The sequence below is a fragment of the Panulirus ornatus genome, chromosome 49 (genome assembly GCF_036320965.1).
Source record: "Panulirus ornatus isolate Po-2019 chromosome 49, ASM3632096v1, whole genome shotgun sequence".
NCBI classification, from domain to species: domain Eukaryota; kingdom Metazoa; phylum Arthropoda; class Malacostraca; order Decapoda; family Palinuridae; genus Panulirus; species Panulirus ornatus.
Window position 1 is genome coordinate 1135822 of NC_092272.1, and position 23961 is coordinate 1159782.

Below are 23961 nucleotides of genomic sequence, written 5' to 3' on the forward strand. Positions count from 1 at the left end.
CAGGAGAGACTGTGTACAGAATGGAAAAAGGTGAGAACAATGGAAGTAAGGGGAGTGGGGGAGGAATGGGATGTATTTAGGGAATCAGTGATGGATTGCGCAAAAGATGCTTGTGGCATGAGAAGAGTGGGAGGTGGGCTGTTTAGAAAGGGTAGTGAGTGGTGGGATGAAGAAGTAAGAGTATTAGTGAAAGAGAAGAGAGAGGCATTTGGACGATTTTTGCAGGGAAAAAATGCAAGTGAGTGGGAGAAGTATAAAAGAAAGAGACAGGAGGTCAAGAGAAAGGTGCAAGAGGTGAAAAAAAGGGCAAATGAGAGTTGGGGTGAGAGACTATCAGTAAATTTTAGGGAGAATAAAAAGATGTTCTGGAAGGAGGTAAATAGGGTGCGTAAGACAAGGGAGCAAATGGGAACTTCAGTGAAGGGCGTAAATGGGGAGGTGATAACAAGTAGCAGTGATGTGAGAAGGAGATGGAATGAGTATTTTGAAGGTTTGTTGAATGTGTCTGATGACAGAGTGGCAGATATAGGGTGTTTTGGTCGAGGTGGTGTGCAAAGTGAGAGGGTTAGGGAAAATGATTTGGTAAACAGAGAAGAGGTAGTAAAAGCTTTGCGGAAGATGAAAGCCGGCAAGGCAGCAGGTTTGGATGGTATTGCAGTGGAATTTATTAAAAAGGGGGGTGACTGTATTGTTGACTGGTTGGTAAGGTTATTTAATGTATGTATGACTCATGGTGAGGTGCCTGAGGATTGGCGGAATGCGTGCATAGTGCCATTGTACAAAGGCAAAGGGGATAAGAGTGAGTGCTCAAATTACAGAGGTATAAGTTTGTTGAGTATTCCTGGTAAATTATATGGGAGGGTATTGATTGAGAGGGTGAAGGCATGTACAGAGCATCAGATTGGGGAAGAGCAGTGCGGTTTCAGAAGTGGTAGAGGATGTGTGGATCAGGTGTTTGCTTTGAAGAATGTATGTGAGAAATACTTAGAAAAGCAAATGGATTTGTATGTAGCATTTATGGATCTGGAGAAGGCATATGATAGAGTTGATAGAGATGCTCTGTGGAAGGTATTAAGAATATATGGTGTGGGAGGCAAGTTGTTGGAAGCAGTGAAAAGTTTTTATCGAGGATGTAAGGCATGTGTACGTGTAGGAAGAGAGGAAAGTGATTGGTTCTCAGTGAATGTAGGTTTGCGGCAGGGGTGTGTGATGTCTCCATGGTTGTTTAATTTGTTTATGGATGGGGTTGTTAGGGAGGTAAATGCAAGAGTCCTGGAAAGAGGGGCAAGTATGAAGTCTGTTGGGGATGAGAGAGCTTGGGAAGTGAGTCAGTTGTTGTTCGCTGATGATACAGCGCTGGTGGCTGATTCATGTGAGAAACTGCAGAAGCTGGTGACTGAGTTTGGCAAAGTGTGTGGAAGAAGAAAGTTAAGAGTAAATGTGAATAAGAGCAAGGTTATTAGGTACAGTAGGGGTGAGGGTCAAGTCAATTGGGAGGTGAGTTTGTATGGAGAAAAACTGGAGGAAGTGAAGTGTTTTAGATATCTGGGAGTGGATCTGTCAGCGGATGGAACCATGGAAGCGGAAGTGGATCATAGGGTGGGGGAGGGGGCGAAAATTTTGGGAGCCTTGAAAAATGTGTGGAAGTCGAGAACATTATCTCGGAAAGCAAAAATGGGTATGTTTGAAGGAATAGTGGTTCCAACAATGTTGTATGGTTGCGAGGCGTGGGCTATGGATAGAGATGTGCGCAGGAGGATGGATGTGCTGGAAATGAGATGTTTGAGGACAATGTGTGGTGTGAGGTGGTTTGATCGAGTAAGTAACGTACGGGTAAGAGAGATGTGTGGAAATAAAAAGAGTGTGGTTGAGAGAGCAGAAGAGGGTGTTTTGAAATGGTTTGGGCACATGGAGAGAATGAGTGAGGAAAGATTGACCAAGAGGATATATGTGTCGGAGGTGGAGGGAACGAGGAGAAGAGGGAGACCAAATTGGAGGTGGAAAGATGGAGTGAAAAAGATTTTGTGTGATTGGGGCCTGAACATGCAGGAGGGTGAAAGGAGGGCAAGGAATAGAGTGAATTGGAGCGATGTGGTATACAGGGGTTGACGTGCTGTCAGTGGATTGAATCAGGGCATGTGAAGCGTCTGGGGTAAACCATGGAAAGCTGTGTGGGTATGTATATTTGCGTGTGTGGACGTATGTACATGTGTAAGGGGGGGGGTTGGGCCATTTCTTTCGTCTGTTTCCTTGCGCTACCTCGCAAACGCGGGAGACAGCGACAAAGTATAAAAAAAAAAAAAAAAAAAAAAAAAAAAAAATGTGGGTGGGTTGGGCCATTCCTCATCTGTTTCCTTGGGGTACCTCACTAACATGGGAGATGGCAGTTAAGTATAATGATAAAATAATAAACAAATATGTGTGTATGTATATATGTATATGTTGATATGTATATGTAGGTACATGAGTGGGTGGTTCTTTCTTCATCTGTTTCCTGGCGCTACATTGCTGATGCGGGAAAAGGCGATCAAGTATAATAATAATAACAGTAACAACTTGAGTTCATACTGAACACCCCCACTTAAACTCAAGTCAAACCTCTTATGACATAAAACTTATTCAATTTTGTTTTAAATACAGGTTTTGTAAATACGTCTGCAACATTATCCTTTGATGGTAAATGCTGCAATTCTTTACATCATATTGTAATTCTGAATCAAATACAATGATATCTAATATCTATGTGTTTTGATCTTTGGTGTACAGAATTTTTTGCTAATGTTATTGCTCCCTGATTATCAGCATACAAGGTAACAAACTCTTTGTCACACCCTTGCATATCTTCAAACAAATGGCTCAAGAAATTAGCCTCCTGCATAGCATAAGTTAAGGCTATATAGTCTGCTTGACATGAAGATAATGCTACAATTTTCTGCTTTCTACTCTTCCATGAAATATAAGGTCCATTACTATTTGCTTGGTAACTGTAACCTGTAATACTATGTCTATCTTCTGAGGCACTCCAGTCTGAGTCCCAAAAACCAAGCATCTTTATTGTGCTATCTAATCTTGTAAATTTTAAATCATAACCATTGTACCCTTAATATATTTCAGTTCATGTTTAGCTAAACTAAAATGTGCTTTTGTTGGGTTGGCCATAAGCTGGGACAACGTTGTTACAAGTCAGGCCTCATACCTGACAAAACATAAATTAAACTTCCGACAATGTCTTTGTACAATTCAGCATCTGCTAGCTCTTTGTACTCATTACCAATCATCTTGTTTACATTCAAATCACAAGGGACTAACTTAGGATTACAGTCAATCATCTTAAATTTATTGAGTATTCCCTAAATACTTCATCTTTAATTTGTTACACACAGAATCCTTAACAACATGAAGTACATTTTCATTACTGGTAACAATAATATGTCATCCACCCAAATGACGATGATAACTTTTGATTAATTTTCAATTCTGGTATGTAAACACATGGATTAGTAAATGATAGTTCAAAATTATCAGAGAACAATAAAGTATGTAACATATTGTCCCAATTATGTCCACTCTGTTTCAAACCAAACAATGATCAGTAAATGATTGTTCGAAGTTTTCAGACAATAGAAAGTATGTATCACATTGTTCCAACTGTATCCACTCTGTTCCAAACCAAACAATGATCAGTAAATGATTGTTCAAAATTTTCAGACAATAGAAAAGTATGTAACATATTTTCCAATTGCATCCACTCGTTTCAAACCAAGCAATGATTTCTTCAATTTAAGTACAAGCTTTTCACCATTTTCACAAGTTTTAACATAACCTTCTGGTTGTACTAAATAAGTTCACAGTTTATATCAGCATTCAAAAAAGCAGTTTTTACATCCATCTGGTGAACTATTAGATTGTGCAGTACAGCTAACTGCATCAACATATGAATTATGATAACAAGAGCAGTTGGTGAAAATGTTTCTTGATAATCAATACCTTGAACTTAAGAATAACCTTTTGCTACATATCTTGGTTTGAGCTTTTCTTCATTGTCAGGACCTAGCTTCATTGTATACATCCATCTTTCCCCAACTACAGATCGACCTTTTGGTATTGGTGTGAGGTCATATGTATCATTATCTGCTACAGCCTTCAATCCTTCCATCTGGTGGGACTCTGAGGATGAGATTGCCTCCTTGTATGTTCTTGGAACATTTACTACTCTGTAACAATAGTCAACAGAACTCTTAGCAATGTTTAATGCAACTGATTCAGCATCATAATCCCTCAGATACTTGGGTCTGTTGAGCTGTCTCTAAGGATATCTTCTCCCTTGCTCATTTGTATCTTTCTTTAGTTCACCTCTTTCACCATCGTGTTCATTTTCTTCTGATTCATCTTGGTTAATCTCAGTCAGTGGTTTTGAGTCTGACAACAGAGGCCTTGCATATTCATGTACAGGCTATAGCATCGCTACTTCTAGCTTGAATTTCTCACTGAATTTAACACATCTTGCTTTCTTGATATCATACTTCTCTACGAAATAGACAAGATATGCTGAACTTTGACTAACATAGCCTATAAAAATTCCCTGTTCACTGCATGCATCTAATTTTTCTTATTTTGCACACATGCATAACACACGGTTCCAAGTACATGCATGTTATGCAAATTTGGTTTCTTTCCTGTCAACATCTCATACGAGGTTTTCCCAGTCCTTTGATTATAACACCTATTGCGAATATAAGCTGAAGTCTTCAGAGCAATCTCTCCACTTTTCCATTCTGATGTGGTGAATCTTGCACTGAAAATTCATGCTTAATGTGATTTTTGATAAGTGACCTAAACTCTGTAAAGGAAAACTCAGCACCATTGTCAGTCCTAAAACATTTGACAGAGCCATATGAAGCAGTATCTGCCAAGAATCTCTCTGCAGCAGCCACACTATCACTCTTACACTGCAGAAAATACACCACAATTACACCAGAATAATCATCTACAATAGAAATCGCAGATCTAAAACCTTCTCTAGCAACAGGTCCAACTGGGCCTGATGAATCACAATGAACTAATTCAAGTTGACAAGTAGCACGATTGTCAGCTTCTTTACTCCTACATTAAGACATTTTTTTCTTGACACATATCCTATAATGAAAGTTCTTTTTGCCAGCAATGTTCATACGATTTACAACACCCTCTAGTTTGAGTACATCTTTCACATTACAGTGTCCTAAAATTCTATACCACTCTTTTACAGATTGTGTACTTCTTTTAAGATGACTTACATTATCAAGAAAATACAACTTGCCATGTTTTTCAGTAGTGAAAAGTGTACCATCTGCAGCCCTTAATGCAGCAAACTTTGATATCAAACTCACCCATGCACCTTTTTCTGTTCCTGCCAGTACAAAAAATATATCCTCCTTGTAAGAAGGTACACACAAAGCATTTTCTAACATGACTCCTGAGGACTACCATTTTCATCATGTACTAAGACACTTGCATTACCTCTGCCTAACACAACTACACTTGTCCTATTACCATTAGCTAATTCTGTGAAGTGGTTTGAGGAATCAAAACCTTTAACAAATTTCACAAACTTTGATGTCACTTATGAGTTGTTACACTGCAGTCTACCAACAAACAATGTGCATTTATATCAAGACTCACATGATTACCAACAGGATCAGCATTAAGTCTAACTGTAAATGCAAATGAATAAGAACAGTCACCGTTATTACCACTGTTATCACTGAAAGACTTGACTTAATCATTTCTTTTTTTGCAAAATTTTGTTGACCCCGGTAAACAACATTGTTCCAATTCACTCTATTCCTTGCATGCCTCTCACCCTCCTGCATGTTCAGGCCCCGATTGCTCAAAATCTTTTTCACTCCAAGCTTCTACCTCCAATTTGGTCTCCTGCTTCTCCTTGTCCCCTCCACCTCTGACACATATATCCTCTTTGTCAACGTTTCCTCACTCATTCTCTCCATGTGTTTCAGTATATGTGTAGGTATATTTCATCCCTGGAGATGAGAGAGAAAGAGTACTGCCCATGTATTTCCTGCATGTCACAGAAAGTGACTAAGGGAGGTGGAAGAGGGGGCTAGAAATCCTCCCCTCCTGTATTACTTTCCAAAAGAAAAAATAGAGAAAGGAGCCTAGAGAAAATTTTCCCTTCTTAGGCTTAGTCATCTGTTCTTCATGCTACCTTGCAAATGTGGGCAATGGCAAATATGTATGGAGAAATACTTCTGTGTTATATCTTCTGACATTATTTAGCGGAATATCTCAAAACTAATCATACAGGAATTCTAATTGTTCCATGATAATCAACACCTTCAAACTAACTTTAAAAGTATATAATGACACCCACAAAGCAAAGTCTTTGTTAACCAATGAATGATAATCTACTGAAATTAAATACTATTCCTGTCTTCATCTTTAGCTTATCATTTTGCCATTCGTAAGTAGCTTATTCCATTGATTATTAGTGTCCCTGTCTGTAATGAGGTATTTTTCTATATTGGTGTCAAACCTTTTTCTTTTCAGACTATGCCACTTCTCATTGTGAACCTCTGCAATGGCTTTTCTGAACATCCTGGATTAAAATTCTGTCTCTGTTCCAAAATCCATTATTTCAAAGTTGTGACATTAATTTCATTTCCAGCATGTCTAACCAAGCTCAGAAACTACTTTGGCCATTCTGAATGACTTGTAGTCCATCTCTGACATAGTCCCTTACCCTGTTTTTGTAGTTAGCATAGTCCTAATTTTTGGTTATTTACAAGAATCATACTAGGAAATGGGGAAAGGACTGAACTTCATTGTAATCAATCAATCACACTTAGGAATTTGAGAATTTCTTCAATAACACTACTGTACTTGTTTTGTGTAAGTTAATCTAGCTGCATACCTCAATGCCAAATATAAACGGCTTTACCTTTTACAGCATTCTTACATTTAGGATTTCATGAAGGTATTTTCACGTTTGAACAGATAATGTCAGGTGGTGTTTTTGCTTCTCAGTTGTTATATATTATATCAGAATTCATATCAAATTGGTAAGATCATACCAACAACACAACCTCCACTACCATCACCAATCCTTGACAGCACTATGTCCAACCCAATTCTATGACACCACCCAAAGTCATCTGTTTTTCAAAACACTTCAGATTCATACAATATACCTTAGACTTCACTTATGCATTGAGATCCCACCATGACCACTACTGCGATGAATAACACCAAAAACAGCATGACAACCGCCATCATCAACACTCTAAGCACTACAGCACTAAAAGACATACTTACCAACAAGCGCATTTGTCTGTTCTGAACTTCCTGAAGCTATGTTGGTGATGACCCATACAGTCTCAAACAATAGGGTGTCACTGTAAAAGATTAAGTGCATGTCACAAAACTGTATGGATAAGTAAAGTCAGTCACGATGCTGTAAGGATGAGTTTGGTGAGCTATAGCAAGGAAGAATGTGAAGCATGATTTATTTCAATGAAGGTGTGAGAAGTGGAAGAGACATGGCACTATGTAGTTTCTCAGAGTTGGTGATGACATTTCAGGGAGAAAAGGAGAATTAATGGTGTCAGTATGAGAAAGAAAATGGTTAATAGTAGTACTAGTAGAGAAATGGGGTCACTCAAGGAATTACAAAGATGAGGAGGCCCAGTAAGTCACTTGGTGGCACTAGAGGGGGGAACAAGAGCTTGGTAAACAGGACATTGTAGGTACCAATGAGAAACAGAAAATAAATGAATATACCACAGAGATGAAGAGGTTCACTGATGTCTCTGAATGGGAAAGAAGAGTTACCAAATAAGGTCAGTGGTATTATTATACTAATGGCACTAAACGGATGAAGAAATTCACAAATGGCACAAGCACAATAAGAGGGATGACAATGAAGAAACAATGATGACATAATGAATGACACAGACCACTGTCGACACTGCATTCAAAACTCACTGCCAGAAAATACTGTTCAAATGAGAGTAATGCAAAGCTCTTACAGCACTAACTGACTAAAGATAATCTCATACTTAAAAATATCAGATTCATACTACATTCAAAAATCACAACTTCAAGGTAATCATAACATCAATGATTTACTCTTTTGTATAACTCATCTATATACAACTGAAAATTCTTGAAAGAAAATTACACTTTCTCTTTAATCTTTCCATGCTTAAGTACTTTAACTCCATTCTTCTGTATACTTGCTGAAAATCGGAAAAAATCATAGATTTTAATTTCTTTGTGGAAACAGGTGTTCCATGAATTTAATACATCTGGGATGAAGCAATTTATCACTTCAAACACAACACAAACACCCACCTAGCACACTACAGTTACACATGGGCCACTTTGTACCTGTTATGGCACACACCAGACCTGTGCCAACGATGGCACACCCATGAATGGGCTGTCATTGCACAAAGATTTATTATCATACTATACTTCATTGCTGTTTCCTGCGTCAGCAAGGTAGCACAAGGAAACAGACAAAGAATGGCCCAACCACTCATATACACATATATATACATAAATGCCCATACATACACATATACATACACATACATATCAATGTATACATACATATACATACACAGACACATTCATATATATTTATATTTATTTATTTATTTCGCTTTGTCGCTGTCTCCCGTGTTAGCGAGGTAGCGCAAGGAAACAGATGAAAGAATGGCCCAACCCACCCACATACACATGTATATACATACACGTCCACACACGCAAATATACATACCTATACATCTCAATGTATACATATATATACACACACAGACACATACATATATACACAGGTACATAATTCATACTCTCTGCCCTTATTTATTCCCATCGCCACCTCGCCACACATGGAATAACCACTCCCTCCCCCCTCATGTGTGCGAGGTAGCGCTAGGAAAAGACAACAAAGGCCACATTCATTCACATTCAGTCTCTAGCTGTCATGTAATAATGCACCGAAACCACAGCTCCCTTTCCACATCCAGGCCCCACACAACTTTCCATGGTTTACCCCAGACGCTTCACATGCCCTGGTTTAATCCATTGACAGCACGTCGACACCGGTATACCACATCATTCCAATTCACTCTATTCCTTGCACGCCTTTCACCCTCCTGCATGTTCAGGCCCCAATCACTCAAAATCTTTTTCACTCCATCTTTCCACCTCCAATTTGGTCTCCCACTTCTCCTCGTTCCCTCCACCTCTGACACATATATCCCCTAGGTCAATCTTTCCTCACTCATTCTCTCCATGTGACCAAACCATTTCAAAACACCCTCTTCTGCTCTCTCAACCACACTCTTTTTATTTCCACAAATCTCTCTTACCCTTACATTACTTACTTGATCAAACCACCTCACACCACATATTGTCCTCAAACATCTCATTTCCAGCACATCCACCCTCCTGCGCACAACTCTATCCATAGCCCACGCCTCGCAACCACACAACATTGTTGGAACCACTATTCCTTCAAACATACCCATTTTTGCTTTCCGAGATAACGTTCTCGACCTCCACACATTCTTCAAGGCTCCCAGAATTTTCACCCCCTCCCCCACCCTATGATTCACTTTCGCTTCCATGGTTCCATCCACTGCCAGATCCACTCCCAGATATCTAAAACACTTTACTTCCTCCACTTTCTCTCCATTCAAACTTACCTTCCAACTGACTTGACCCTCAACCCTACTATGCCTACTAACCTTGCTCTTATTCACATTTACTCTCTTTCTTCTTTCACACACTTTACCAAAGTCAGTCACCAGCTTCTGCAGTTTCTCACATGAATCAGCCACCAGCGCTGTATCATCAGCGAACAACAACTGACTCACTTCCCAAGCTCTCTCATCCACAACAGACTGCATACTTGCCCCTCTTTCCAAAACTCTTGCATTCACCTCCCTAACAACCCTATCCATAAACAAATTAAACAACCATGGAGACATCACACATCCCCTGCCGCAAACCTACATTCACTGAGAACCAATCACTTTCCTCTCTTCCTACACGTACACATGCCTTGCATCCTCGATAAAAACTTTTCACTGCTTCTAACAACTTGCCTCCCACATCATGTATTCTTAATACCTTCCACAGTGCATCTCTATCAACTCTATCATATGCTTTCTCCAGATCCATAAATGCTACATACTAATCCATTTGCTTTTCTAAGTATTTCTCACATACATTCTTCAAAGCAAACACCGGATCCACACATCCTCTACCACTTCTGAAACCACACTGCTCTTCCCCAATCTGATGCTCTGTACATGCCTTCACCCTCTCAAACAATACCCTCCCATATAATTTACCAGGAATACTCAACAAACTTTTTTTTTTTTTTTTTCTTTGTCGCTGTCTCCCGCGTTTGCGAGGTAGCGCAAGGAAACAGACGAAAGAAATGGCCCAACCCACCCCCATACACATGTATATACATACACGTCCACACACGCAAATATACATACCTACACAGCTTTCCATGGTTTACCCCAAATGCTTCACATGCCCTGATTCAATCCACTGACAGCACGTCAACCCCGATATACCACATCGATCCAATTCACTCTATTCCTTGCCCTCCTTTCACCCTCCTGCATGTTCAGGCCCCGATCACACAAAATCTTTTTCACTCCATCTTTCCACCTCCAATTTGGTCTCCCACTTCTCCTCGTTCCCTCCACCTCCGACACATATATCCTCTTGGTCAATCTTTCCTCACTCATTCTCTCCATGTACCCAAACCATTTCAAAAAACCCTCTTCTGCTCTCTTAACCACGCTCTTTATATTTCCACACATCTCTCTTACCCTAACGTTACTTACTCGATCAAACCACCTCACACTACACATTGTCCTCAAACATCTCATTTCCAGCACATCCACCCTCCTGCGCACAACTCTATCCATAGCCCACGCCTCGCAACCATACAACATTGTTGGAACCACTATTCCTTCAAACATACCCATTTTTGCTTTCCGAGATAATGTTCTCGACTTCCACACATTCTTCAAGGCTCCCACGATTTTCGCCCCCTCCCCCACCCTATGATCCACTTCCGCTTCCATGGTTCCATCCGCTGTCAGATCCACTCCCAGATATCTAAAACACTTTACTTCCTCCAGTTTTTCTCCATTCAAACTTACCTCCCAATTGCCTTGACCCTCAACCCTACTGTACCTAATAACCTTGCTCTTATTCACATTTACTCTTAACTTTCTTCTTTCACACACTTCACCAAAGTCAGTCACCAGCTTCTGCAGTTTCTCACATGAATCAGCCACCAGCGCTGTATCATCAGCGAACAACAACTGACTCACTTCCCAAGCTCTCTCATCCCCAACAGACTTCATACTTGCCCCTCTTTCCAAAACTCTTGCATTCACCTCCCTAACAACCCCATCCATAAACAAATTAAACAACAAACTTATACCTCTGTAATTTGAGCACTCACTCTTATCCCCTTTCCCTTTGTACAATGGCACTATGCAAGCATTCCGCCAATCCTCAGGCACCTCACCATGAATTATACATACATTAAATAACCTTACCAACCAGTCAACAATACAGTCACCCCCTTTCTTAATAAATTCCACTGCAATACCACCCAAACTTGCCGCCTTGCTGGCTTTCATCTTCTGCAAAGCTTTTAATACCTCTTCTCTGTTTACCATATCATTTTCCCTAACCCTCTCACTTTGCACACCACCTCGACGAAAACACCCTATATCTGCCAGTCTATCATCAAACACATTCAACAAACCTTCAAAATACTCACTCCATCTCCTTCTCACATCACCACTACTTGTTATCACCTCCCCATTAGCCCCCTTCACTGATGTTCCCATTTGTTCCCTTGTCTTACGCACTTTATTTACCTCCTTCCAAAACAACTTTTTATTCTCCCTAAAATTTAATGATACTCTCTCACCCCAACTCTCATTTGCCCTCTTTTTCACCTCTTGACCTCCTGCCTCTTTCTTTTATACATCTCCCACTCATTTGCATTATTTCCCTGCAAAAATCGTCCAAATGCCTCTCTCTTCTCTTTCACTAATAATCTTACTCCTTCATCCCACCACTCACTACCCTTTCTAAGCTACCCAGCTCCCACCCTTCTCATGCCACAAGCATCTTTTGCGCAAGCCATCACTGCTTCCCTAAATACATCCCATTCCTCCCACACTCCCCTTACATCCTTTGTTCTCAGCTTTTTCCATTCTGTATTCAGTCTCTCCTGGTACTTCCTCACACCAGTCTCCTTCCCAAGCTCACTTACTCTCACCACTCTCTTCACCCCAACATTCTCTCTTCTTTTCTGAAAACCTCTACAAATCTTCACCTTCACCTCCACAAGATAATGATCAGACATCCCTCCAGTTGCACCTCTCAGCACATTAACATCCAAAAGCCTCTCTTTCACACACCTATCAATCAACACAATCCAATAACGCTCTCTGGCCATCTCTCCTACTTACATACGTATACTTATGTATATCTCGCTTTTTAAACCAGGTATTCCCAATCACCAGTCCGTTTTCAGCACATAAATCTATAAGCTCTTCACCATTTCCATTTACGACACTGAACACCCCATGTATACCAATTATTCCCTCAATTGCCACATTACTCACCTTTGCATTCAAATCACCCATCACTATAACCCATCTCGTGCATCAAAACCACTAACACACTCATTCAGCTGCTCCCAAAACACTTGCCACTCATGATCTTTCTTCTCATGCCCAGGTGCATATGCACCAATAATCACCCATCTCTCTCCATCAACTTTCAGTTTTACCCATATTAATCTAGAGTTTACTTTCTTACACTCTATCACATACTCCCACCACTCCTGTTTCAGGAGTAGTGCTACTCTTTTCCTTGCTCTTGTCCTCTCACTAACCCCTGACTTTATTCCCAAGACATTCCCAAACCACTCTTCCCCTTTACCCTTAAGTTTCGTTTCACTCAGAGCCAAAACATCCAGGTTCCTTTCCTCAAACATACTACCTATCTCTCCTTTTTTTTTCTCATCTTGGTTACATCCACAAACATCTAGACACCCCAATCTCAGCCTTCGAGGAGGATGAGCACTCCCCGCGTGCCTCCTTCTTCAGTTTCCCCTTTTAGAAAGTTAAAATACAAAAAGAGGGTGACTATTGTTGATTTGTTGGTAAGGTTATTTAATGAAAGTATGATTCACAGTGAGGTGCCTGAGGATTGGTGGAATGCTTGCATAGTGCCATTGTACAAAGGGAAAGGGGATAAGAGTGAGTGCTCAAATTACAGAGGTATAAGTTTGTTGAGTATTCCTGGTAAATTATATGGGAGGGTATTGATTGAGAGGGTGAAGGCATGTACAGAGCATCAGATTGGGGAAGAGCAGTGTGGTTTCAGAAGTGGTAGAGGATGTGTGGATCAGGTGTTTGCTTTGAAGAATGTATGTGAGAAAAACTTAGAAAAGCAAATGGATTTGTATGTAGCATTTATGGATCTGGAGAAGGCATATGATAAAGTTGATAGAGATGCTCTGTGGAAGGTATTAAGAATATATGGTATGGGAGGCAAGTTGTTAGAAGCAGTGAAAAGTTTTTATCGAGGATGTAAGGCATGTGTAAGTGTAGGAAGAGAGGAAAGTGATTGGTTCTCAGTGAATGTAGGTTTGCGGCAGGGGTGTGTGATGTCTCCATGGTTGTTTAATTTGTTTATGGATGGGGTTGTTAGGGAGGTGAATGCAAGAGTTTTGGAAAGAGGGGCAAGTATGCAGTCTGTTGTGGATGAGAGAGCTTGGGAAGTGAGTCAGTTGTTGTTCGCTGATGATACAGCGCTGGTGGTTGATTCATGTGAGAAACCGCAGAAGCTGGTGACTGAGTTTGGTAAAGTGTGTGAAAGAAGAAAGTTAAGAGTAAATGGGAATAAGAGCAAGGTTATTAGGTACAGTAGGGTTGAGGATCAAGTCAATTGGGAGGTAAGTTTGAATGGAGAAAAACTGGAGGAAGTAAAGGGTTTTAGATATCTGAGAGTGGATCTGGCAGCGGATAGAACCATGGAAGCGGAAGTGAATCATAGGATGGGGAGGGGGTGAAAATTCTGGGAGCCTTGAAGAATGTTTGGAAGTTGAGAACATTATCTTGGAAAGCAAAAGTGGGTATGTTAAAGGAATAGTGGTTCCAACAATGTTGTATGGTTGCGAGGCGTGGGCTATGGATAGAGCTGTGTGCAGGAGGGTGGATGTGCTTGAAATGAGATGTTTGAGGACAATATGTGGTGTGAAGTGGTTTGATCGAGTACGTAATGTAAGGGTAAGAGAGATGTGTGGAAATAAAAAGAGTGTGGTTGAGAGAGCAGAAGAGGGTGTTTTGAAATGGTTTGGTCACATGGAGAGAATGAGTGAGGAAAGATTGACCAAGAGGATATATGTGTCAGAGGTGGAGGGAACGAGGAGAAGTGGGAGACCAAATTGGACGTGGAAAGACGGAGTGAAAAAGATTTTGAGTGACCGGGGCCTGAACATGCAGGAGGGTGAAAGGCATGGAAGGAATAGAGTGAATTGGAACAATGTGGTATACCAGGGTCGACGTGCTGTCAATGGATTGAAACAGGGCATGTGAAGTGTCTGGGGTAAACCATGGAAAGTTGTGTGGGGCCTGGATGTGGAAAGGGAGCTGTGGTTTCAGTGCATTATTACATGACAGCTAGAGACTGAGTGTGAACGAATGGGGCCTCCGTTGTCTTTTCCTAGTGCTACCTTGCACACGAGGGGGGAGGGGGTGGTTATTCCATGTGCGGCAGGGTGGCGATGGGAATAAATAAAGGCAGACAGTATGAATTATGTACATGTGTATATATGTATATGTCTGTGTGTGTATATATATGTGTACATTGAGATGTATAGGTATGTATATTTGCGTGTGTGGACGTGTATGTATATACATGTGTATGTGGGTGGGTTGGGCCATTCTTTCGTCTATTTCCTTGCGCTACCTCGCTAACACGGGAGACAGCAACAAAGTAAAATAAATAAATAATGTATAGTTTTTTTTTTGCTTTGTCGCTGTCTCCCGCGTTTGCGAGGTAGGGCAAGGAAACAGACGAAAGAAATGGCCCAACCCACCCCCATACACATGTATATACATATACACATATATACATACCTATACCTATACATCTCAATGTACACATATATATACACACACAGACATATACATATATGCACATGTACATAATTCGTAGTCTGCCTTTATCTATTTCCATCGCCACCTCGCCACACATGGAATAACATCCCCCTCCCCCCTCATGTGTGCGAGGGTAGTGCTAGGAAAAGACAACAAAGGCCACATTCGTTCATACTCAGTCTCTAGCTGTCATGTAATAATGCCCAAAACCACAGCTCCCTTTCCACATCCAGGCCCCACAAAACTTTCCAGGGTTTACCCCAGACGCTTCACATGTCCTGATTCAATCCACTGACAGGACATTGACCCCAGGTATACCACATCGATCCAATTCACTCTATTCTTTGCATGCCTTTCACCCTCCTGCATGTTCAGGCCCCGATCACTCAAAATCTTTTTCACTCCATCTTTCCACCTCTAATTTGGTCTCCCACTTCTCGTTCCCTCCACCTCCGACACATATATCCTCTTGGTCAATCTTTCCTTACTCATCCTCTCCATGTGACCAAACCATTTCAAAACACCCCCTTCTGCTCTCTCAACCACATTCTTTTTACCACCACACATCTCTCTTACCCTTTCATTACTTACACAATCAAAGCCACCTCACACCACATATTGTCCTCAAACATCTCATTTCCAGCACATCCACCCTACTCCGCACTACTATAGCCCATGCCTCGCAACCATATATCATTGTTGGAAACATTATTCCTTCAAACATACCAATTTTTGCTTTCCAAGATAACGCTCTCAACTTCCACACATTCTTCAACGCTCCCAGAACTTTCGCCCCCTTCCCCACCCTATGATTCACTTCCGCTTCCATGGTTCCATCCGTTGGCAAATCCACTTCCAGATATCTAAAACACTTCACTTCCTCCACTTTTTCTCCTTTAAAACTTACCTCCTAATTGACTTGTCCCTCAACCCTACTGTACCTAATAACCTTGCTCTTACTCACATTTCCTCTCAGCTTTCTTCTTTCACACACTTTACCAAACTCAGTCACCAGCTTCTGCAGTTTCTCACATGAATCAGCCACCAGCGCTGTATCATCAGCAAACAACAACTGACTCACTTCCCAAGCTCTTTCATCCACAACAGCCTGCATACTTGCCCCTCTTTCCAAAACTCTTTCATTCACCTCCCTAACAACCCCATCCATAAACAAATTAAACAACCATGGAGACATCACACACCCCTGCCACTAACCAACATTCACTGAGAACCAATCACTTTCCTCTTCCTACTCGTACACATGCCTTACATCCTCGATAAAAGCTTTTCACTGCTTCTAACAACTTGCCTCCCACACCATATATTCCTAATACCTTCCACAGAGCATCTCTGTCAACTCTATCATATGCCTTCTCCAGATCCATAAATGCTACATACAAATCCATGTGCTTTTCTAAGTATTTCTCATATACATTCTTCAAAGCAAACACCTGATCCACACATCCTCTACCACTTCTGAAACCACACTGCTCTTCCCCAATCTGATGCTCTATCTATGCCTTCACCCTCTCAATCAATACCCTCCCATATAATTTCCCACGAATACTCAACAAACATATACCTCTGTAATTTGACCACTCACTTTTATCCCCTTTCCCTTTGCACAATGGCACTATACAAGCATTCCGCCAATCCTCAGGCACCTCACCACGAGTCATACATACATTGAATAATCTTACCAACCAGTCAACAATACAGTCACCCCCTTTTTTATTGAATTCCACTGCAATACCATCCAAACCCGCTGCCTTGCCAGCTTTCATCTTCCGTAAAGCTTTTACTACCTCTTCTTTGTTTACCAAATCATCCTCCCTAACCCTCTCACTTCGCACACCACCTCAACCAAAACACTCAATATCTGCCACTCTATCATCAAACACATTCAACAAACCTTTAAAATATTCACTCCATCTTCTCACATCACCACAACTTGTTATCACCTTCCCATTTGCCCTCTTCATTGATGTTCCCATTAATTCCCTTGTCTAATGCACTTTATTTACCTCCTTCCAAAAACATCTTTTTAATCTCTCTAAATTTATTCAACCACCTGTACCTAATACTGCTCCAATTACACTCATTTTTCCTCCTTTCACCACCACTTTACAACCCAGTCACAACTTTTCATCCTCTTCCACTCCAATTTGCCACCCGCTGTCATCATCACAAACACATATATGACTTCACTTCCCACTCTCTCCATCCACAAACATTCATACTCCCCTCTTTCTCAAAACTCTTTCATTCACCTCCCTTACCCAAATACTATAATCAAAACTTAACCAACATTGCTAACATTCACACACCACCTCCTCGCAAACCTACATCTCACCTCGAAACCAATCAAAATTTGCTCTCTTCCTCAACATACCATGCCTTACAATTCCTCGATTACAAATTTTCAGCGCTCTAAAACGCCCCTCCCACACCACCTATATACTTCTTTACCATTCCACGGCATCTCTTCAAATCTATAATGCCTTCTCCAGATTTATCTCATTCAACCAACTCCATTGATTGCTTTTCAAATGTTTTTCACATTTACTTTCTAAGTATTTCTTTACAACATTCTCCAAGCAAACACCTGATCCACAATCACCACCACGCTGTCATCGAACCACAACTGACTCTTCCCAACTCTATGCTTCTCACTGCCGTCAACTCTTCAAGAATACCCCTACCCTATATAAACTGACATTGAAAAATTAAGTCGAGAACATATCTAAAAAGCAAAAATGGAACTACATTTTGAAGAAATCATCTTTCACATACAATGCTTAATCTGCGGGATAAATAACTTTCATGCTTCTAGAGGACTTGCTCCGAAATAATTTTAAATACTTCGATGAGGCATGCTTATCAACTCATAATCATATGCCTCCGATCAAAATGGCTGAATACAAACATTGTTTAACAAAGAGGTATTCTCAATCATTTTCATGAGCAACACTGAGTCAAATCTTACACTCGAAAGAGCTTTCCAACTGATGCCGTACTAGCTTGAAGAACATAGAATAGAACCCCCATAAATTGAGGAAGTGATTTTATAATATTTTTACCCCCACCCTATGATTCACTTCTGCTTCCATGGTTCCATCCACTGCCAAATCCACTCCCAGATATCTAAAACACTTAACTTCCTCCACTTTTTCTCCATTAAAACTTACCTCCCAATTGACTTGTCCCTCAACCTTACTGTACCTAATAATCTTGCTCTTATTCACATTTACACTCATTTTTCTTCTTTCACACACTTTACCAACCTCAGTCACCAGCTTCTGCAGTTTCTCACACAAATCAGCCACCAGCGCTGTATCATCAGCAAACAACAACTGACTCACTTCCCAAGCTCTCTCATCCACAACAGACTGCATACTTGCCCCTCTTTCCAAAACTCTTGCATTCACCTCCCTAACAACCAAATCCATAAACAAATTAAACAACTATGGAGACATCACACACCCCTGCCGCAAACCTACATTCACTGAGAACCAATCACTCTTCTCTCTTCCTACACTTACACATGCCTTACATCCTCGATAAAAACTTTTCACTGCTTCTAACAACTCACCTCCCACACCATATATTCTTAATACCTTCCACAGAGCATCTCTATCAACTCTATCATATGCCTTCTCCAGATCCATAAATGCTACATACAAATCCATTTGCTTTTCTAAGTATTTCTCACATACATTCTCCAAAGCAAACACCTGATCCACACATCTTCTACCACTTCTGAAACCACACTGCTCTTCCCTAATCTGATGCTCTGTCCATGCCGTCAACCTCTCAATGAATACCCTCCTATATAAGTTCTGGGAGCATTGAAGAATGTGTGGAAGTCGAGAACATTATCTCAAAAAGCAAAAATGGGTATGTTTGAAGGAATAGTGGTTCCAACAATGTTATATGGTTGAGAGGCGTGGGATATAGATAGATTTGTGCATAGGAGGGTGGACGTGCTGGAAATGAGATGTTTGAGGACAATATGTGGTGTGAGGTGGTTTGATCGAGTAAGTAATAATAGGGAAGAGAGATGTGTGGTAATATAAAGTGTGGTTGAGAGAGCAGAAGAGGGTATTTTGAAATGGTTTGGTCACATGGAGAGAATGAGTGAGGAAAGATTGACAAAGAGGTTATGTGCGTCAGGGGTGAAGGGAACGAGGAGAAGTGGGAGACCAAATTGGAGGTGGAAAGTTGGAGTGAAAAAGATTTCGAGTGATCGGGGCCTGAACATGCAGGAGGGTGAATGGCGTGCAAGGAATAGAGTGAATTGGAACGATGTGGGATACTGGGGTCGACGTGCTGTAAATGGATTGAACCAGGGCATGTGAAGCGTCTGGGGTAAACCATGGAAAGTTCTGTGGGGCCTGGATGTGGAAAGGGAGCTGTGGTTTCGGAGCATTATTACATGACAGCTAGAGACTGAGTGTGAACGAATGTGGCCTTTGTTGTCTTTTCCTAGCGCTACCTCGCACACATGAGGGGGGTAGGGTCATTTCATGTGTGGCAGGGTCGCGATGGGAATGAAGGCAGACAGTATGAATTATGTACATGTTTATGCTTGTGGCATGAGAAGAGTGGGAGGTGGGTTGATTAGAAAGGGTAGTGAGTGGTGGGATGAAGAAGTAAGAGTATTTGTGAAAGAGAAGAGAGAGGCATTTGGACGATTTTTGCAGGGAAAAAATGCAATTGAGTGGGAGATGTATAAAAGAAAGAGACAGGAGGTCAAGAGAAAGGTGCAAGAGGTGAAAAAAAGGGCAAATGAGAGTTGGGGTGAGAGAGTATCATTAAATTTTAGGGAGAATAAAAAGATGTTCTGGAAGGAGGTAAATAAAGTGCGTAAGACAAGGGAGCAAATGGGAACTTCAGTGAATGGCGCAAATGGGGAGGTGATAACAAGTAGTGGTGATGTGAGAAGGAGATGGAGTGAGTATTTTGAAGGTTTGTTGAATGTGTTTGATGATAGAGTGGCAGATATAGGGTGTTTTGGTCGAGGTGGTGTGCAAAGTGAGAGGGTTAGGGAAAATGATTTGGTAAACAGAGAAGAGGTAGTGAAAGCTTTGCGGAAGATGAAAGCCAGCAAGGCAGCAGGTTTGGATGGTATTGCAGTGGAATTTATTAAAAAAGGGGGTGACTGTATTGTTGACTGGTTGGTAAGGTTATTTAATGTATGTATGACTCATGGTGAGGTGCCTGAGGATTGGCGGAATGCGTGCATAGTGCCATTGTACAAAGGCAAAGGGGATAAGAGTGAGTGCTCAAATTACAGAGGTATAAGTTTGTTGAGTATTCCTGGTAAAGTATATGGGAGGGTATTGATTGAGAGGGTGAAGGCATGTACAGAGCATCAGATTGGGGAAGAGCAGTGTGGTTTCAGAAGTGGTAGAGGATGTGTGGATCAGGTGTTTGCTTTGAAGAATGTATGTGAGAAATACTTAGAAAAGCAAATGGATTTGTATGTAGCATTTATGGATCTGGAGAAGGCATATGATAGAGTTGATAGAGATGCTCTGTGGAAGGTATTAAGAATATATGGTGTGGGAGGAAAGTTGTTAGAAGCAGTGAAAAGTTTTTATCGAGGATGTAAGGCATGTGTACGTGTAGGAAGAGAGGAAAGTGATTGGTTCTCAGTGAATGTAGGTTTGCGGCAGGGGTGTGTGATGTCTCCATGGTTGTTTAATTTGTTTATGGATGGGGTTGTTAAGGAGGTAAATGCAAGAGTTTTGGAAAGAGGGGCAAGTATGAAGTCTGTTGGGGATGAGAGAGCTTGGGAAGTGAGTCAGTTGTTGTTCGCTGATGATACAGCGCTGGTGGCTGATTCATGTGAGAAACTGCAGAAGCTGGTGACTGAGTTTGGTAAAGTGTGTGGAAGAAGAAAGTTAAGAGTAAATGTGAATAAGAGCAAGGTTATTAGGTACAGTAGGGTTGAGGGTCAAGTCAATTGGGAGGTGAGTTTGAATGGAGAAAAGCTGGAGGAAGTGAAGTGTTTTAGATATCTGGGAGTGGATCTGGCAGCGGATGGAACCATGGAAGCGGAAGTGGATCATAGGGTGGGGGAGGGGGCGAAAATTCTGGGGGCCTTGAAGAATGTGTGGAAGTCGAGAACATTATCTCGGAAAGCAAAAATGGGTATGTTTGAAGGAATAGTGGTTCCAACAATGTTGTATGGTTGCGAGGCGTGGGCTATGGATAGAGTTGTGCGCAGGAGGATGGATGTGCTGGAAATGAGATGTTTGAGGACAATGTGTGGTGTGAGGTGGTTTGATCGAGTGAGTAACGTAAGGGTAAGAGAGATGTGTGGAAATAAAAAGAGCGTGGTTGAGAGAGCAGAAGAGGGTGTTTTGAAGTGGTTTGGGCACATGGAGAGAATGAGTGAGGAAAGATTGACCAAGAGGATATATGTGTCGGAGGTGGAGGGAACGAGGAGAAGAGGGAGACCAAATTGGAGGTGGAAAGATGGAGTGAAAAAGATTTTGTGTGATCGGGGCCTGAACATGCAGGAGGGTGAAAGGAGGGCAAGGAATAGAGTGAATTGGAGCGATGTGGTATACCGGGGTTGACGTGCTTCAGTGGATTGAATCAAGGCATGTGAAGCGTCTGGGGTAAACCATGGAAAGCTGTGTAGGTATGTATATTTGCGTGTGTGGACGTATGTATATACATGTGTATGGGGGGGGGGTTGGGCCATTTCTTTCGTCTGTTTCCTTGCGCTACCTCGCAAACGCGGGAGACAGCGACAAAGTATAAAAAAAAAAAAAAAAAAAAAAAAAAATATGTATATGAGGGGGAAGGGGGATGGTATTCCAGTGTGTGGCGAGGTGGTGATGGAAATGAATAAAGGCAGACAGTGTGAATTGTGTGCATGGTTATATATGTATGTGTCTGTGTGTGTATATATATGTGTACACTGAGATGTATAGGTATGTATATTTGCGTGTGTGGACGTGTATGTATATACATGTGTATGGGGGTGGGTTGGGCCATTTCTTTCGTCTGTTTCCTTGCGCTACCTCGCAAACGCGGGAGACAGCGACAAAGCAAAATAAAATATATAATAGATATATATCTGTGTGTGTATATATATGTATACATTGAGATATATAGATATGTATATTTGTGTGTGTGGATGTGTATGTATATACATGTGTATGTGGGTGGGTTGGGCCATTCTTTCGTCTCTTTCCTTGTACTACATCACTAACGCAGGAGAAAGTGACAAAGGAAAATATAAATAAATAAAGTTATATTTTTTATTATACTTTGTCGCTGTCTCCTACAATAGTGAGGCAGCGCAAGATAACAGACAAAAGAATGGCCCAACCCACCCACACACAGACGTTTGTACATAAACACCCACACACGCACATAGACATACCTAAACATTTCAACGTATCTATACATATACATACATGGACATAAACATATATACACATGTACATATTCATACTTGCTGCCTTCATCCATTCCCATCGCTATCCTGCCACACATGAAAAACAGCAACCTCCCCCCGTGCGGGCAAGGCAGCACTAGGAAAAGACAACAAAGGCCACATTTGTTCAACTCAATCTCTAGCTGTCATGTGTAATGCACCAAAACCACAGCTCCCTTTCCACATCCAGGCAGCACAAAACTTTCCATGGTTTACCCCAGACACTTAACATGCCCTGGTTCAATTCAATGACAGCACGTCCACCCCAGTATACCACATCGTTCCAATTCACTCTATTCCTTGCATGCCTTTAACCCTCCTGTATGTTCAGGCCCCGATCACTCAAAATCTTTTTCACTCCATTCTTCCATCTCCAATTTGATCTCTAACTTCTCCTCGTTCCCTCCACCTCTGACACACATATCCTCTTTGTCAATCTTTCCTCACTCATTCTCTCCATGTGACCAAACCATTTCAATACACCCTCTTCTGCTCTCTCAACCACACTCTTTTCATTACTACACATCTCTCTTACCCTTTCATTATTTACTCAATCAAACCACCTCACACCACATATTGTCCTCAAACATTTCATTTCCAACACATCCACCCTCGTCCACACAACCCTATCTATAGCCCATGCCTTGCAACCATATAACATTGTTGGAACCATTTTTCCGTCAAACATACCCATTTTAGCTTTCTGAGATAACATTCTTGCCTTCCACACATTCTTCAATGGTCCTAGAACCTTCGCTCCCTCCCCCACCCTGTAACTCACTTCCGCTCCCAAAGTTTCATCTGCTGCTAACTCCACTCCCATATATCTAAAACACTTCACTTCCTCCAGTTTTTCTCCAGTCAAACTTACCTCCCAAATGACTTGTCCCTTAATCCTACTGAACCTAATAACCTTGCTCTTATTCACATTTACTCTCAGCTTTCTTCTTTCACACACTTTACCAAACTCAGCAGTTTCTCAACAGAATCAGCCACCAGTGCTGCATCATCAGTGAACAGCAACTGACTCACTTTCCAAGCTCTCTCATCCACAACAGACTGCATACTTGCCCCTATCTCTACAACTCTTGCATTCACCTCCCTAATAACCAAATCCATAAACAAATTAAACAGCCATGAAGACATCACGCACCCCTGCTACAAACCGACATTCACTGGGAACAATCACTTTCCTCTCTTCCTACTTGTACACATGCCTTACATCCTTGATAAAAACTTTTCACTGCTTCTAGCAACTTACCTCCCACACCATATACTCTT

The 23961-nt window shown here is 41.3% G+C and overlaps 1 protein-coding gene across 1 annotated transcript in view; it reads right to left on the minus strand.

Moving 5' to 3' along the window:
• Positions 1-23961, minus strand: part of LOC139764249 (uncharacterized) — a 99561-nt gene that overhangs the window by 23097 nt on the left and 52503 nt on the right. The window contains 1 exon segment of the mRNA XM_071690748.1: positions 7312-7391. Within this exon segment, the coding sequence (XP_071546849.1) occupies positions 7312-7391 (80 nt within the window).